At 36.1% G+C, this 15,981-nt stretch overlaps 1 protein-coding gene across 3 annotated transcripts in view; it reads right to left on the reverse strand.

Moving 5' to 3' along the window:
* Positions 1-15,981, reverse strand: part of EPRS1 (glutamyl-prolyl-tRNA synthetase 1) — a 39,101-nt gene that overhangs the window by 18,556 nt on the left and 4,564 nt on the right. For all 3 annotated transcript variants that reach the window (XM_051782935.1, XM_051782934.1, XM_051782936.1), the window contains exons 3-13: positions 13,514-13,613; positions 11,576-11,732; positions 10,314-10,453; positions 9,552-9,652; positions 8,140-8,266; positions 7,406-7,598; positions 6,885-7,056; positions 5,679-5,912; positions 4,139-4,223; positions 3,776-3,835; positions 1,277-1,387 (exon numbers count right to left, since the gene is read on the reverse strand). In XM_051782935.1, the coding sequence (XP_051638895.1) occupies positions 1,277-1,387; positions 3,776-3,835; positions 4,139-4,223; positions 5,679-5,912; positions 6,885-7,056; positions 7,406-7,598; positions 8,140-8,266; positions 9,552-9,652; positions 10,314-10,453; positions 11,576-11,732; positions 13,514-13,613 (1,480 nt within the window). The remainder of the gene's footprint in view (positions 1-1,276; positions 1,388-3,775; positions 3,836-4,138; positions 4,224-5,678; positions 5,913-6,884; positions 7,057-7,405; positions 7,599-8,139; positions 8,267-9,551; positions 9,653-10,313; positions 10,454-11,575; positions 11,733-13,513; positions 13,614-15,981) is intronic.

A 15,981-nucleotide genomic window follows, 5' to 3' on the forward strand; every position in this document is an offset into this window, starting at 1 on the left:
TTGTTTTTTTATACAATTAATATGGAAATACATATGGAGCTTCTTCCAGCTTCTTCCATATATTTTTAAAGACAGAAACCAGAACTATATCACTTATAACATTAAAAATATTCAGCTTTAAAGCATCTCAACAATCAAGATAAACTTTTTTTTTAAAGGCAGACAGTTGTGAGTTCAGATTTTGTCAGCTGGTCAAGAGTTTGCAATTTGTTTCTTCTGGTCAGTATTTATTTCATTATATACTGGAGGCAGCATTTATTATTAATATCAAAGTTTTAATAGCTAGTTTGCATCTGACCAAACTTCAGACTTTTTGACCCTTGAAGAGTCACTCGAGGGTCAACTCAAGGTGCAGTTCTCACTTGTACCTGCTCAAAACCTGTTTCCTTGTTATCAGCCACGGGGAAGAGGGGAAACTAGATGTCCAACTGTCAGTTACAAGAAATGGCTACAGGAACACTTGGAGCAACAAAATCAAAACAAAGAAACGAAGGAAAGCCTCAGCAATATTCACTTGTTTCTCCGTGTAAGTGTATGTAAGTGTATATATAACTAAGAGATGCTTTCAGTGAAGTACAATTTGAGATGCTTCACTCAAAGGAAAGCATCTTTGCTAACTGTAGTGCAAAAAACAATTGTATCTGTAACATACTCCCTTTCTTCCGGATCATTATTCTGTTCACTGGATACTAAGAGTAACAAATTTGCAAGTTCTTAGCCTTTGATAATAACTATTTGCTATACAAATGTAAAAGTCTTATTAAAACAATACCCAGAGACAGTAGAATTAACAGGTCAATATATCACTTCTCCACATAAGTCTAATTTTATGAATTATTTAAAAAACATCTCTTGCATTCCTCACTGTTATGGATAAGCAGTGTCTACTGTAGTATATCCATAAAGCTTGAATAAGATTTTATATTTAAACTTCTCTGTGAAAAATAGTATCAAACAATAAAAAGTCTGAGCAGCACTTCAGACTTGTAATGTCTCAACTCTTCTGAAAACTCCCCGAGAGGCCTTTCAATGCACCTTTTGTGTGCATTCTCCATATTTACAAAAGCAGCTTCCTACGTGCTCTTAGAAGAACGAACACATTTATTTGTTGCCCAGTTTTTGACAATTCTGAGGAAAAAAAAGAACACCTTGGGTTTATCTCATGCTGTCTGAATAAGGTAAAAGCAGGACTCTCCTTGCTGAGTGCTCCAAGCCAAGGTACTTTCCAAACTTACTGATCTGCAATACCAGAATATTAAGAGAGTAAAGCAAGAACCTTTGGATGTTTAGCCACTTCTTTCATCTCCTCTTGAGCTTCAGGAATATTTACTGGGACCACTGCATCTTTCAGTAAAGCAGTGTACCGAGGTGCTACTGGGTCTATAACCTACAGAAAATAAATGAGGTGGATCATGAATATATGACATTGACAGACAAATAAGATGCTGTACAAAACATTAACCACAAAAAAAGGAATATTAACTGGTATTCTTTATGTTACTGCATTTTTTTTAAGTTTGCTTTAATATCACTCTCATCCAAAGCAATAGAATAGTGAGAAAACAGTGGTAATACTTCACAGTTTCCAATCTTTACTAAAATACTCTGAGTAAAAACTATGAATTGGGTACTACTGACACCTGAAGTAACCAAAACTATGACCCACTGCCTCATAGGGAAGACATCAAAATACGCTTTGATATAGTTTTACTACACACATAGGCTATTACATCTGGAACACTTTCTCTCTAGGTAGCTGAATTTAAAGCAGTAATTTATCAGTGGAGTTTGTTCTTTTTCCAGCAGCATCAGACCTGATCCCATACTTATTTTCCAGGTCAGTACTCCAGCAGAATCTGGGACAGACTTGGCTATAGAGGAAGCACCAATTAAGTCTGCAATTTTAATACAGACACATTAGATACTATAATAAGGCAACACCGTAACACTGACTTCATTAGGATTTCTAAAACATGAGATTGGCAAGAAAAAGGTGCCACTTAAATGTCTTCCTGGATTTTTACTGCCTTTTATCAAACTCAGCTGCTGTAGTTTTTCACAGCACTCTTCATACCTGAAATACTGGTTTGCCAGTATTGGCTCAAAAGCACTTATATACCCAATTCAAGTAAAACAGTCATCTAAGGTCAAAAGCAGTATCAGAGATCTACCAGTTTAATTGGAAACTAATACAAAGGAAAACACCTGCTTTTATTAATATGAAGTGACTTTTTTTCCCCTTAGTTTATTCCTGCTCAAGTGAAAAACTACAGTTATATATTTTTCTATATTTTTGAAAAAATATTTAGCATCTAATTACTTGACATTAGCAAGTAGGGTGACATGATGATACACTTTAAAGAAGTTACATATTTGTAAGTTAGTAGTCACTGAAGTCAGACTCCTAAATGTTTGATGCACACTTTAAAAAAACACTTGTGTGTGTATCTCAAAATGTAGGTGTCCTACGTGATTTTAATATCTTAATTTTGATAATTAAACGACTGAATTTTATAGTGATATTACCAGGCTCTTTATTTTACTTATTAAAACTCACAATCCTTCCTCAGATGACTAATGCTAAAAAGGCAGTAGTATCACATATAAAATATGAGCTCTCTCACACTGATGAAGTCTTTGAGCTCAGCAACCAATAACCTGTAAGCAACTAATTGTTCTTGTTCATATTGCAGATTGCAAAAATACATGTAAATGAAATTGGTTAATAAGTTATGGTGCTGTCCAAGGGGTTGAGTCTGAGAAACTCAGTTTAAAAGCCAATTAAAAAAAAAAGAGCCCTGAAAGTTCATTGTGGGTTTTTCCCCCCAAACCAGTTGTTAGTCCTAAATGTATTTATGCAGCAACAGAAAGAACCAATTCATAAACCTATGTGTATGTAGCAGATAAAATGCAAAATATATGAAGAAATACAAGACACATGCCAGACAAGCAAAAACTATTAAATGAACGGATTTGGTTACTGTCTAAGCAAAACCAAGCAGGAATCCCAATGCAAAATAACAGGTGTTTCCACAATCACACAAAATATGCAATCCGCATTGAAACAATTCGCCTTATTATAGTGTCCAAGCATCCGCTGCCAAAAAGCGACTAATCATGTCAAGATGCAATATTCCTGATTTGACATCCAGTCAGAAACTTCAGCAGTGCTGGCTTTATCTCCACAGGCAGGATATGCAGCGCGTTAGTCCTTTTGCCACAGAAAGGAAACGCGGCCAACGTGGATCGATTCGAGTAAGATTTGTGTTCACGTTAACAAATAAGTCAAACCAGAAATGGGCGATTCCAATTAAAACTTAGGAATGATGCATTTTCAGTGGGTTTGTAGAGCTCCTGTTATACAAGCAAACGTGACTGTGCTATGAAGCTGCAAAATGAGAGCTTATGCTATGTATGCTTACAGCACTGTAAGCTATATGCTAAGGTAAAAAGCATTAAGTAATACCTTCTTACAGATAGCTCGCAGCTTGAAAGCAGAAAAATGAAATGCAGGTTTCATATCAGATTTACAGCAAATATCATTATCTTTTCCTGTACTAAGGCAAGTAAGTATTGGCATAGGACAATCAATAGGATTAGTGCTTCTTCAGGTTAGAAAGGGGTGGGGACATTCCATTTTCCTGAAAGTGTGCCAAATGATGCAACAGACTGCAACTGCTACTTGTTGTGATAAGCACTCCAATGAACGCCGGATTCTCTACATATCCCAGAAAGAGGATATCGGGAGTAGCAGCAAATTCAAGTAAGCACATACCTTTTTATTAAAGGACCAAATTTTATCCCACTCCATATTCACAACAGATCGAGAGGAGCCCTGGGAAAAAAAAACAAACCAACACATTAATATAAATATTCTAGCTCTTAGATTCATTTAAAACAAAGTCCTTTAAACTACAAACCCTCTAGGATTTGCTTTAATCAAAACAATTTAGAAAGGTATCTTAAGGTGCCAAATAATCACTTTTTGAAGTAAGAAACCTCCAAGTCATGGTTGCCATGGTTGAAGCAGTACACATAAAAGGAGCATACCTTCATAGAAAGAAACATCCTAGTGACAAGCTTCACAAAAGCTTGTCCTTATCAAGGGAGATTCAAAGAATCAGAAGAGAACACCCACCTGAGCAGCAATAAACTGTTTTAGCCCTTCAACTGTCATGCCTCTTCTTAAGACACCACGTACAGTGGGAAATCTTGGGTCATCCCTAGTAGAAAAATGTTGCATTAGTGTCACATGCTAAATTCTACCAATTACTTACACTGATAAAAAAACTTAAATAATACTGCCATGCACAAAAGGTGTAGTTTCAGTGTATTTTTCTCAGTGAACAAAGAGCTAGATGAGAAGATCTAACTGAAAAGACTGAGTTCTTATCCATACAAAATGTATCGGGCAGGTTTTCTTCTACTTCACCTCAGGAAGGGAAGTCATCTGTCAGTGAAGTGGTTCCTTTCCTATATCTGTGAAATCTTAAGTCTCTCAAAAATGGGCAAGGCAAAAGTTATATCCCTATCCCATTACTTCTTTTCCAATGGCAACTGAATAATGGAACCTGAAACAACAGGGCTTGATTCTTTCTTGCTCAAGAGAAACCAGAAACAGGTGAGTGACCATGACAATGTTATCTCTTGATAACATGACAGAATTCTATGATTTTTTTTTCTCTAATGCAAGAAATAAATAAAAATACCTAATCTGAAATGTAACACATGAGTTGGTGGGAAAACAAATCAAACCTTGCTGAGGACCTAAAACAGGGAAGCTTAGTGAAGGAAAGGTCATCATAAGACCAGCTATACCTCTAGGAAAAAAGAAAATGCGGGGGGGGAAAGGATAAATTTGGCTTCAGCAGAGGGGCTCCAATCATAAGGTAGGAATCTATGCTTCCAACACAATTGACAAATAGAACCAACCAAAAAAAAGAGTACACTTGGCACATGTGAGCATGACAACCAGGTAGCCCAGGAAATTGTGTAAAATGATGCTCTCATGGGCTGAGCACAGAATCACCTAACACCAGCTCAGGAAAAGCACTACCAGCAGCTGGCCAACTTTGAAGAAATCCATGGACAATGTTGAGTCCTGTACTACAAGATGACTTCAGATGGCGTGGTCCCACAGCTAGCTCATTGTGGGAACGGACAAAGGAACCCCTCTGGACTCTGAACTACTTGCAGAAGCATAAACCCACAGTTCATCCTTTCTAGGTAAATACTAAGGCTATCAGGCCACCAAGCACTACATAAACAAAATAACATGAAAAAATTAACAGAAAGAAAGAGGGGGAGGGCAGGTGGGAGGGAAGTAGGATGGATTTGACGAGACGGATAGGACCAGAAGTTCTTCAATCCAGGCCTTCTTCTGACATTACTTAGGAATGCATCCAATGACTCAGAGTGGAAAATGTGTAAGTGGCACCCACAGCAAAAGCCAGAGTCCAAAAATAAGCTACCTCATGTTTATCACAGGACATGAATATGTATGCACACAGTTACTGCAGAGTAGAAAACAGAAACACTGTTCATGCAGAAGCCACTGTAATTAATCCGTGTTCTTAAATATTGTTTAAATATTCACTCATGCTGTCCAAAAGCGAAAAAGCATGTGTCAGTCACAAGTACCTTAGGGAACAATGTTGAACTAGAGACATGTAACATACCATCCATCCACAAGCCCTTCGTTGACAAACCACGTAAGCTTTCTCTTAGAGAGCACAGTGTTGTTGAGGTTTAGCCTGCTATACTCCCATATATATGGTTTCCTTATGCCCAGTGCCTCGATGATCCAGTAGAATTGTTCATCTCTGTCATGGTATTCAGTTGTTCTCAATGCATGTGTGACACCTTCAATACTATCAACAATAGGGCAGGCAAAGTCATATGTGGGATAAACTCTGAGAAAAAAAGACCTTTAATTAGCAGGGCAGAAGAACAAAACACTTTCCTCCCATGTAAACATTTAAACTAAGCATAATTTATATTCATGTATTACGAATATTTACAAACATATGATCCCGAAAACTTTCAAATCAAGACTAAAATAACACATACACAATGAATTTTCCACAAAAAAATTCAAAGGGTATTTTTAAAACAAAGAAAGCCTTAAAGAAATTAACTGATCGCAGCCTTAATATTCAAGCCTAAAAAAACCAACCCTACACTGCTACTGTTCTTTTCAAACACAAAAGATGCTGACTTATAGGGTTTTTTCCTTAAATATCAAAAGGAATCATTAATAGATCAAATAATGAGCAAAGCTTTCATGCTTAAAAACAAACCCCTACCCACAAACAGTTTTACTATTATAAGCACATTAAATCAGTGTTTCCAAAAATGGAGTTGTATAGCTGGAAACAGAGGTTTCAAACAGGTGCTGACACATATCCTTGACCAATTTAGTAGGCTGATTTCAATGCACAATGTAGCAAATATTCATTCTGCACAGAGACAGCAGTTGCTGTGAAAGTGGAAGCAGCCACCCAGTTAAGTAGATCAAGGTTGTTTTGCAGCAACATAAAATCGCAGCAATGTAAAATTGCCATAATTCTGTTTAAGCTCTGAGAGCTAGAGCAAACAGCTTTGTTGTCCAAGACATGGCCATCATACTTTGACTCAAAGTTCTCCACTGCATACATTTTATGGTATTTATCAACCAAAACTGAAATAATATTCAGTGCTGACAATGACGGTCAACTCACAGGCTTTAAAAGTCATCTGCAGAAGTTTCAGAAAGTCAGGAGACTCCTTACATATTCGGATGGAAAAATGCTAGCAAGTTCCAAGCATTAAAAGAAGCTTACTAAGGAAAGGAAAATGCCCTGAAAAGAGCAAGTTACTGGCTACACAAGGAGGAAGTGACATACTTGTAGGTACTTCCAGTACGAGGGTGAGGCTGGTTTTTACAACGATAAAGAGTTGGATCCCTCATACATCCATTATTACTACTCATATCTATTTTTGCTCGTAGACAACAAGTTTGTCCGTATTCTGTTCCCTTTTTCATTTCTTCCCACATTTGCAGATTTTTATTAACACCTAAGAACAACAAAAAGAAAGCATAGAACCACATTTTATTACTGTAGTAACAAAAAATCAATGTCACCCCCCTCTTTAGATACTGGAATTCATATTCATGCACTTCACATGTTGAATTTTTTAAGTGGTAATAAATGGTGATGAACTCATACATATGCAGGTCTGCTGAACCTGTCTAAATATACACTTATTCCAGCCTTGCGGAACAAAGAACTAAATGCTTACAAGTTCCTGTAACGACCTTAAACCTATGAAATTAGTCACCATATTCATATTTGTTAATAAAAATCAAGTTTTGATGCCAAATCAAAAAGACAACAAGGCAAGACTGACGCTTAAAATATCTTACAGTTATTTCTGTGTTTAGATTCCACTCTCTGCTCACGCTCTGCTTTCATTTGTTCTGCAGGAGTATCATCCACATATGCCTTCCCTTCTTGAATAAGTTTCTCAGCATATTTCATTATTGTTTCAAAGTGGTCTGAGGTATATGTAAACTGATCTGGTTTGATGTGCAGCATTGCAACGTCTTCAAGAATAACCTGCAAAGTGTGAAATTGTACACTGTAACATTCGGGAAAGCAAGTTTTCTTAAATCTTTATTCTCTTCATGTCAGATGTGATGCTTCTAATGCTCCACTGCCTAGGAAGGATAAGCCATAAGAATAAGCATGAAAGAAAAGAGAGTCATGCACTTATCATTCATTCACAGCCTATAATTACATGAGATCAGACTTGAAGGAGGCAGGACAAGAAAAGGAGATGAAAGCTGAAGCAAATTACTTATTACACACCAAGGAGTGACTATGCAATGAAAACAACAGTGTACTGCAAGAGTTGCACATCTACATACCGTAAAATAAACATCTGAGAAAGGGAAGAAATATCTTAGCTATCAGTAAAAGGCCTTTAAGCTTCTTAAGGTAAAGTTGACAGCAATGTCTTCCAAGCATAAGACTTAAACGTAATACTGATACTGTAAAACCATACTGTTGCAAAAGAAGTGTGCAACAGTAGATCTGCATGCCATTTACCCCTGAATTAGCTGCACAGTGAATGGATTTCTCTGCTGTCTTATCATACCTTCTCAAAGTCTTCTTTCTCTTTTTCTGGATTTGTGTCATCAAATCTCATAATAAGTTTTCCTTTAAAATTAACCTGGTAGTGCTGATTTAGCAGGGCAGCTTTGGCATGACCAATATGCAGATATCTAAAAAGGAAATAAAAAATAAATGTATACACTAGCTATCCTTCAGTTAGATTTCTTTTTTTTTGTGAGAGAATGAGAAAGAATGGAAAGCAATACCTAATGTAACAGAAAAAGCCAACCTAGGATATTTGTTGAAATACCACACATTTATGAAAGCATATTATGTTTCTTCTACTATAAACTTAGTAGTTAAGTGTTAAAACTATCTAAATCTGTAAATTAGAGTGTCACTATGGATATAAAGACTGGACTGCAATTATCTCCAATTTTACAGACTAACTTAAACCAACTGCTGATGATACCCAGTCGCAGCTACCAGATAATTTGAACCTACCCAATTTCAGAAGAATGGAATTTTCTGAAATGGTGGTTGCAGTGTATTTTTAACATAAGCTATAAAGATACTGACATTTTCAACTAAATATAAATCCTCAAATCCACAAAATGAAAATCGCTTTCCAAAAAAAAAAAAAAAAAAGTAATGTGTTGCTGAAGAACAGTGTTTTAAATAAAACATCAGAATTAAGACACTGAAAACTACTAAAGTAAGTTGAGAACAGTATTTTCTACACATACACATAAAGAATACATAATTTATAATATTTGAGTAACACTTTATACTGGACTAATAGAGTAAGATACACAAGTACAGAAGTCACATGATGCTGAACAGCCAGTTTAATGAAGGAATGTAATCATGGAAATTTTACAGGTCATCAGGCAATTCCAAAAAGAAACAGGAAATAAAACACTGGCTGAAAAATGAATTTATTATATTGGCTCATCACATTTCCTCTATGTGATCTTTAAGGGGTTTGTGCTTTGGTATTCCACACAGTCTAGACCCCTGGGCCTCTACCTGGTGTCAAGGTTCCCCAAGGAAGGCCATCCCACACATCTTTCCCTTCTCAAATCTAAGCTTCCTTGAAAAGCACAGAGTCCTTTGACCCAACTCACAAAGCCTGTATGTAACACATCACAGCTCCTGGCAGTGCACACACCACCATCATCCATGTAAATGTCATCCTCCTGCTTCTCCTCATCCCACTGCTGTGCAGAACCACGTTACCTGCTGGCAACTAATCTTCCTATTCCAAGTTCAGGCAACAGTGCAATGAAGTATAGAGGAGAAGTGAACACAAAGCTCTAATGTAGACAAAGCTTTAAACACCCATTTGGCTTGATAACCTTGTCTGACAGGCTGAATAATCTCCTCACCAAAGCACATTTTTTTTTTTAAGACAAAACACAAATAGAACCATCTCAAAGCATTCATGTTTCTTACCCACTTGCTTCAGGAGGGAACCTTACAATGACCTTTCCCATTTCTGCACCAGGAAGTTCAACAAACTTCCCAACATCCGCTTTCTTTTCTTTTTCTGTTGCCTTAAAAAGAGATATAATTACAGATTGCATTAGCTATATAATAAGATAAAAAACTCTAGATAATAGTTTCTGTATCAAGGTCTCCTTTCAAACCAGACAAGAAAAAGTTGCCATACCGGACCCCAAATTCATCTCTTCACAGCTTTGACATTACTCATAGCACACCAAAACCAGATCAGTTCTGGAGTTTTAAGTTATTCTGTCTTCCAGTCTGATCCAGGACTGAAAAGTCCCACCTAGTTGTATAATTTATTCCATAAAAGAAAATAGTTGCAATCCAAGTTTTTATATCTCAGTGTTCTTAACCTGAACATGACCAACAATTTCAATCAGCCGAAGACTGCAATCTTTGCAGGTCAATCAGGACCTCAAACACTCTTTGGAAAAAGGAAACAATACATCTAAAGAGCAGTGCTAATTAAAAGAAGAGGTGCCAAATTTTCATGATTCCACTTAAGCACTGGAGTACACCATTCATCCCTTTCTAAATTTGAAAGTGACAGCTTTAGCTGTAAACAAGAGCTTACAAAAGTTTAGTTTACTGCACAACTGGTTCCTTTTAATTTTTAATTCTCTAACTTAAAATAACAAAATAAAGTTTTCTTGCAGTGTATCCACAAAAATAAAGCTACTCTCTTCAGAGGATCTCAGTAAACCTTACCATTTTAACCTTTGGTGTGCCAGCAGTCCACTTGGCTCCTACTGACCGAAAAGCATGCTGTACCTCAAGGAAGCTGAACCATCGCTTTGCATGCACAGGAGCTTTGTTTTGCTGCAATTGCTCTTGCCATACATTATTATCTGTTAGAAAAAAAAAAAATTCAAACTACTAAATTATAAAAATAAAATTATTACCAACAGCAGCTTTTTAAGACTAAAAAAAAATTATGATTTTAAATAATCTACTTACTCTCTCTTCTGAAGACATATTTAGTCAAAGGGACACAAGCCATTCTAAAGAAAATTAAATAAACAAACTCCCTCCAAACCCAAAACATACTGCATTCTTTCTTGGATTCATCAAGGCAAAAGGTGAGAGGGAATGGTGAATATACATTTTTCTTTGTATTATCCATCTCAAAATTAGTAACAACTTTATTTCAAGGTAGAAATACAGGATATCCCTCTACTGTGTCTACATTTGATATTTTCTAAGTTTTATCATAAGTGAAGTTTGCATCAATACTCTCCTTTATTTTTGAGGGGCTGTATTCCCACAACCTAATTTTCAAGGAACACAACTTCATTAGAAAGATTCAGATCGGGAAAAGGAGAGAAAAAAAGGACATTTTCTTCAGATTTCTCTCAAGAGCAGCAACTTTGAAAAAATACCAAAAGCAGCTAGCTTTTAATCTTGATTATGCACTTTACTTCCAACAGGAATTTGCTTATACTGCATGGTAGATTGTCACCTATCACCTTTAGACATAGAGCTAAGAGAATATAAAAACTAAACCCATAAAAAGAGATCATCAAAGCTTCTTTTAACCTTCAAAGGCTATTTCACAGAGTAACATATACCTCTTCTAATAATCCAAAGTAGACCAAAGAAATTTCCTCTACTAAGATAATATCATAGAAAGGTCCATGTATATAATTTTACATGGCACATTTTCATACTTGGGCAACAGGTAATAAAAGACACTCTTACAGTTAACACAAAAGAGGTTAAAAAAAAAAAACACCTAGGGATTACATCTCATAAATTTCCAAATATAACAATAATTTTTTAAAAAAATCTAGGGTTTCTAAGCTATACTATTGCCAGCACTAGTGACGCACAGGTGAAAGCAGTGGACATGATAGTATATAGTCTCTCATACAGCTAAGAGGTACTACTAGTATCCATAAAAAAAAGGAAATTTGGAGATTCCTGTTATACACTGATTGCAAGCCAATGAAACAGAGGACATGTACTGATACCTTTTAGTACAGCCCAGACACACAAGTCTGCAAGGCTCAGGGAGTTCCCGACCAAGTAGGTTCTTAGGGACAGACAGTGGTTGAGCTCTTGGACTGCTGAAAGAAACTGGCTGGCAGCAGATAACTTTGTGGCACTGAACTCCAGCCAATGGTCAATCTAGGTTGAAGGGACAAAAGATAGCTAAAGTTACTAAAGGAATGAGAATTAAGCTCGTTAGACAACTGAAATAACATACAATCCATTTAATAGTTGAACAGAAAATATTAACAGGATCATTAGGATTAAATATATCAGATAATGCATCATAATATAAGTTGAAAGAATGCTTAAAATAAATTATACTGAAAAATTCATCCAGAATAATACTAAATGACTAAACTTAATTTCTTCCTCCAGCATGAATTCAAGCTGCTGAAAATAACAACTTTATTGAAGTTATTCCCATTGGTAAAATAATCAGCAGTTCTTAGGTACTTAATTATCACACAGAGCATATAATAATCATCCTTATCTTTTAACTATTCAGATACCATATTTGTGACTTATTTGATTTTTCTGGTACTGTTACTGGTTAAGTATACCACTTTCCCCTCAGTCCCTATCTTCTCTTCCTCATCTCCTTTCAGACTTGAAGCAAACGAATCCCTCCTTTGCCACATCCCACCCCTTTCTCATGCAAAGCAGTCTTCTCCTACATCTTCATACACAAACAAACAAAAAAATTTTAAGAATTAGATTGGGTAATAGTGTAGCCCTCTCTATAAATTGCATCCCTCAACCCTGTAAGAGACTAAGTGTCTCTTCTAGTCCTCTGGCCCTATTTCATGTGGAAGTGTTCCGTAAACTGCAACGGGAAGCTTTCCAACATTCAAGGCAACGTGGCAGGCACAGATGTAATTACAACCACCACAGAATTCAGTTCAATCATTTGCAGTTATGCTCCAAAATATGTGCACCACAAATGCAGCTGTCACCGTACTTCTCAAAGTACAGTTTTTATTTTTGAAAGACGCGAAGCAAAAAGAACCATTTTATCAGCAACACCAATCTTTAAAGTGTGTTTGCCGAGGATTGGGCTTAAGTTAAAAACTAGGGCTTTGTACCTAAATAGCTACAATATAACCTACAACTTTTTAAATGCCTTAAAAGCAAAATACTAAGACAACACTTCCCTTGAGACCAGCTATAAGGGCTGAAGAGTGATTACCACTAGTTTCAAGTAGTTGTAGAAAAGACCTGAATCAACTCCTTCAATTCCTTCCCCAGTTTCAGACACAATAAATTTCAATTTGTTAGTTTCATTTACCAACTTAAATTGGTTGATTATTCTGAGGTAGACTCAGGAAGAAATTGGATTCAGGGTTTTGTTCATCAAATACAGCAAAATAGGACTTCAGCATTTCAATTTCACAAGGTGTTCCTTGGTGTTACACTGAAGTGTTACAAGGTAGCAACTGATGGCAACAGAACTGGCAAAAGTGAGGAAGGAAAATCACATCTATCACCTGCCAACTTGAATTATCTTACCTTAGTGAACTCTCAGCTTAGGAGTTGTTATTGCAGGGATAGGAAAGGGCAACCCTCTCAAAGCTCAGGATTTTTACTCTTCTTTGTAAGAAAGAGAAAGCTTAGCAAAACAAAACCCTCAGCAACCCACAGAGTTGGAACCTCAATCTGACAGTAAAATGCAGAATTACAGATACAAGTTCAAAAACAACTGACCCAAAAACAATTCCCCTCCCCAACTTTGAATGCAGGCCAAGAGAGAAAAAAGGTAAAAAAAAACCCAAGAGAGAGGGGTGTGATTCAAGGCCAGGTTGGATGGGGCTTTGAATAACCTGGTCTAGTGGAAGGTGTCCCTGCCAATAGCAGGGAGTTGGAACTAGATGATATTTAAGGTCCCTTCCAGCTCAAACCATTCTATGATTTCTTCTCACCTCAGTGTGTTCCAACAGATTTGAGCCATACAACCCGGCAGATGCAGCAACTCTAGCCAGATACCGAGCTATTGAATTCACATCAGTAAATGAAACATGCCTAAAAAAAGGAAGAGGCAAGATACAGGTTTATTAAATTACTACCTCCACTTCAACTTTAATTGTACACACATAGCTTAAACACGTGTAAAGTAAACACAAAATAACTTCTGGGTGAACTGAGAGATACCAGGTCACCAGCATAAAAAAAAAAATTGAATAAACCTAGCAAAAGAATAAATAAGTCCTTGTTTTTCTATCACCAGATGGAACAATAAGCTCCTAAACACAGACAGAAATAAAGAAAATAAAACTCTCTATTATTCTTTCAAATAACAAAACACTCGCTCCACGTTCTGACAGCATAACCTGAGCAATGTATTTTCCAGAATATAAGGAGCTAATCAATATTTGTTTTCTTTTCATAGAAGAAGGGTGACTTTGAAGAGGATTCCTAGACAATTTACAGAAGAATTCTGAAGTCTTCACCGTGGTTTTAAGGGCTAGATTCAGGGAAAGAAAAATCCTCTTAATTTTTTTACTCACTCAATTCATACTTCATTGAGACCATCCCTTGATGAACAAGCTTGCCTGACTATATTTCTTCTTTTTACCCTGTCTTCTCCATATAAAAGACTAAGTTTGAATTTGTTTTTCCTGTTCTCCTTATGAAAATTCGAAATAGATCTGGAGAAAAAAGGCTTTCCAAAGAGCATACTTCTATGTTTTCATCTTCCTTTTCTACCTTACATACAGTATTAAAAAAAGTTGTATACTGTCAGAAATCTAGCTTCCAATTCATCTAAAATATATTTGTATTTACTAAAGAGCTTTGGAAGAAAGAGGCATTATAGCCATCAGTTCTCCAGATAACACTCATCTCTATAGTCTTGTGTAGGTGTAGATTGAAAAACAGAGTTCCAATTGCTTCTAAACCAGCATTGACATCAACAAAAGGAGCTCCTCTAAGTGTTCTTCTGAACATTTACTCAATTTAATGGATTGAATGCTACACTCCAACTTTTCCAACCAAGGTTACAACTCTGTTCTGTCATTGTTCTGCACTTCCTTTTACACCTACTGCATCCCTGCATCCTTTATAAAATCAAAAGAATTTTTGGTAGCCCTCAAACCTCGCAAAAATCAATTAAAGTTCTCAAAATTATACAGAAGACTTCTTGATATATTAACAATTAGAATGAGTTCCATTTTTAGTCAGTCTCATTAGGTTAACTGCATTAAAACCTAAGGAATATAGTCCATTGTGGAGAGGGATTTTTTGCCTTTGTTTTCCTTCTTCTAGCTTTTCAAGCATTCAGGATCCAGTACATAGAAGACTCATAAAACATAACTAAAAACAAAAGCCACAGTAGGGTGTTCAAGTTACACAAAGTATGTCCTATTATAATTTGACACTGCTATCAGATTTTAATGAAGCTTTTTCAAACTGAGGAAAACAAAACATTTTCAGTACATTTGCACTTGAGAAGTCTGTGAAATGTATTTTTATTGTTTTCAGTAGTTCATACTAAAACAAAAACCCATGATTATCCAAGCAAAATTGAATAAGTGTATGAAATGGGACAATGTTACTCTGAATAAAATCTTACTTGTTCTTGAAGTTGTTTATTTTCTTCAGGAAAAAAAATACTTCCACCCAAACGGGGCTAATTGGCCTCTTTGGAAAAGTTATAAAAGGCTCTTTGCAGCTAGTGCCTGCTAACTCCAGGGCTAAGTAAGGAAGAATGAACATGGACAATGTAATGTTACAGGCAAAGAGTGTCTCTTCAAAGTGACACAAAATGCCACATAATTAAATACCAGGGCAGATATTCAAGAAGTAAAAGAAAAGGTGGGAGAAGGAAGGGGGGGGAAGGAAACACAAAACAAAGCACAAACAATTTCCAATTGTAATAAATCTTCATTGAATTAATTTGTAAAAAGCATTGCAGAATGGTTGGATTCACCTACCTACAAGTAATTGCTCCCAACACAAAACAGAAAAGCTGTACTGCAGTTTGTAATCTGACAAGAGGCAGGTACACTAAAACACTCCAAAAAGTCACCAGCTAGTGCAGACTGCTAAGTAGCTGAGTGGTTTGCTTAGGAGCTATTACTATATGAAATTTTGAAGCTAAGGCTTCAAAAATGACCTTTAAAATAAAATTTATCATCTCAAAATATCATCAAAAGTTAACTTTTCAGCTAACTACCTGACAGCTAAGTTTCAGTTAGTTAGCTGAAAAGCTTGTTACCAGATTTTAACTAAGTTTCAAAAATAGAACCTAGAAGAATCACAAATAAAATGTTCTTTTTTTTTATTTCAAGTCAAGTCATTAGAACTAATGTATTCCTGGAAAAGAAAAAAACAAAATCCGAAACATCCCAAGTGATTTTCAAGTCATGCCAAAACAAGAGAGCTTCAGCAG

Source organism: Manacus candei, unplaced genomic scaffold, assembly GCF_025592945.1.
Source record: "Manacus candei isolate 608988 ecotype Guabito, Panama unplaced genomic scaffold, ASM2559294v1 h1tg000017l, whole genome shotgun sequence".
Lineage (NCBI taxonomy): Eukaryota > Metazoa > Chordata > Aves > Passeriformes > Pipridae > Manacus > Manacus candei.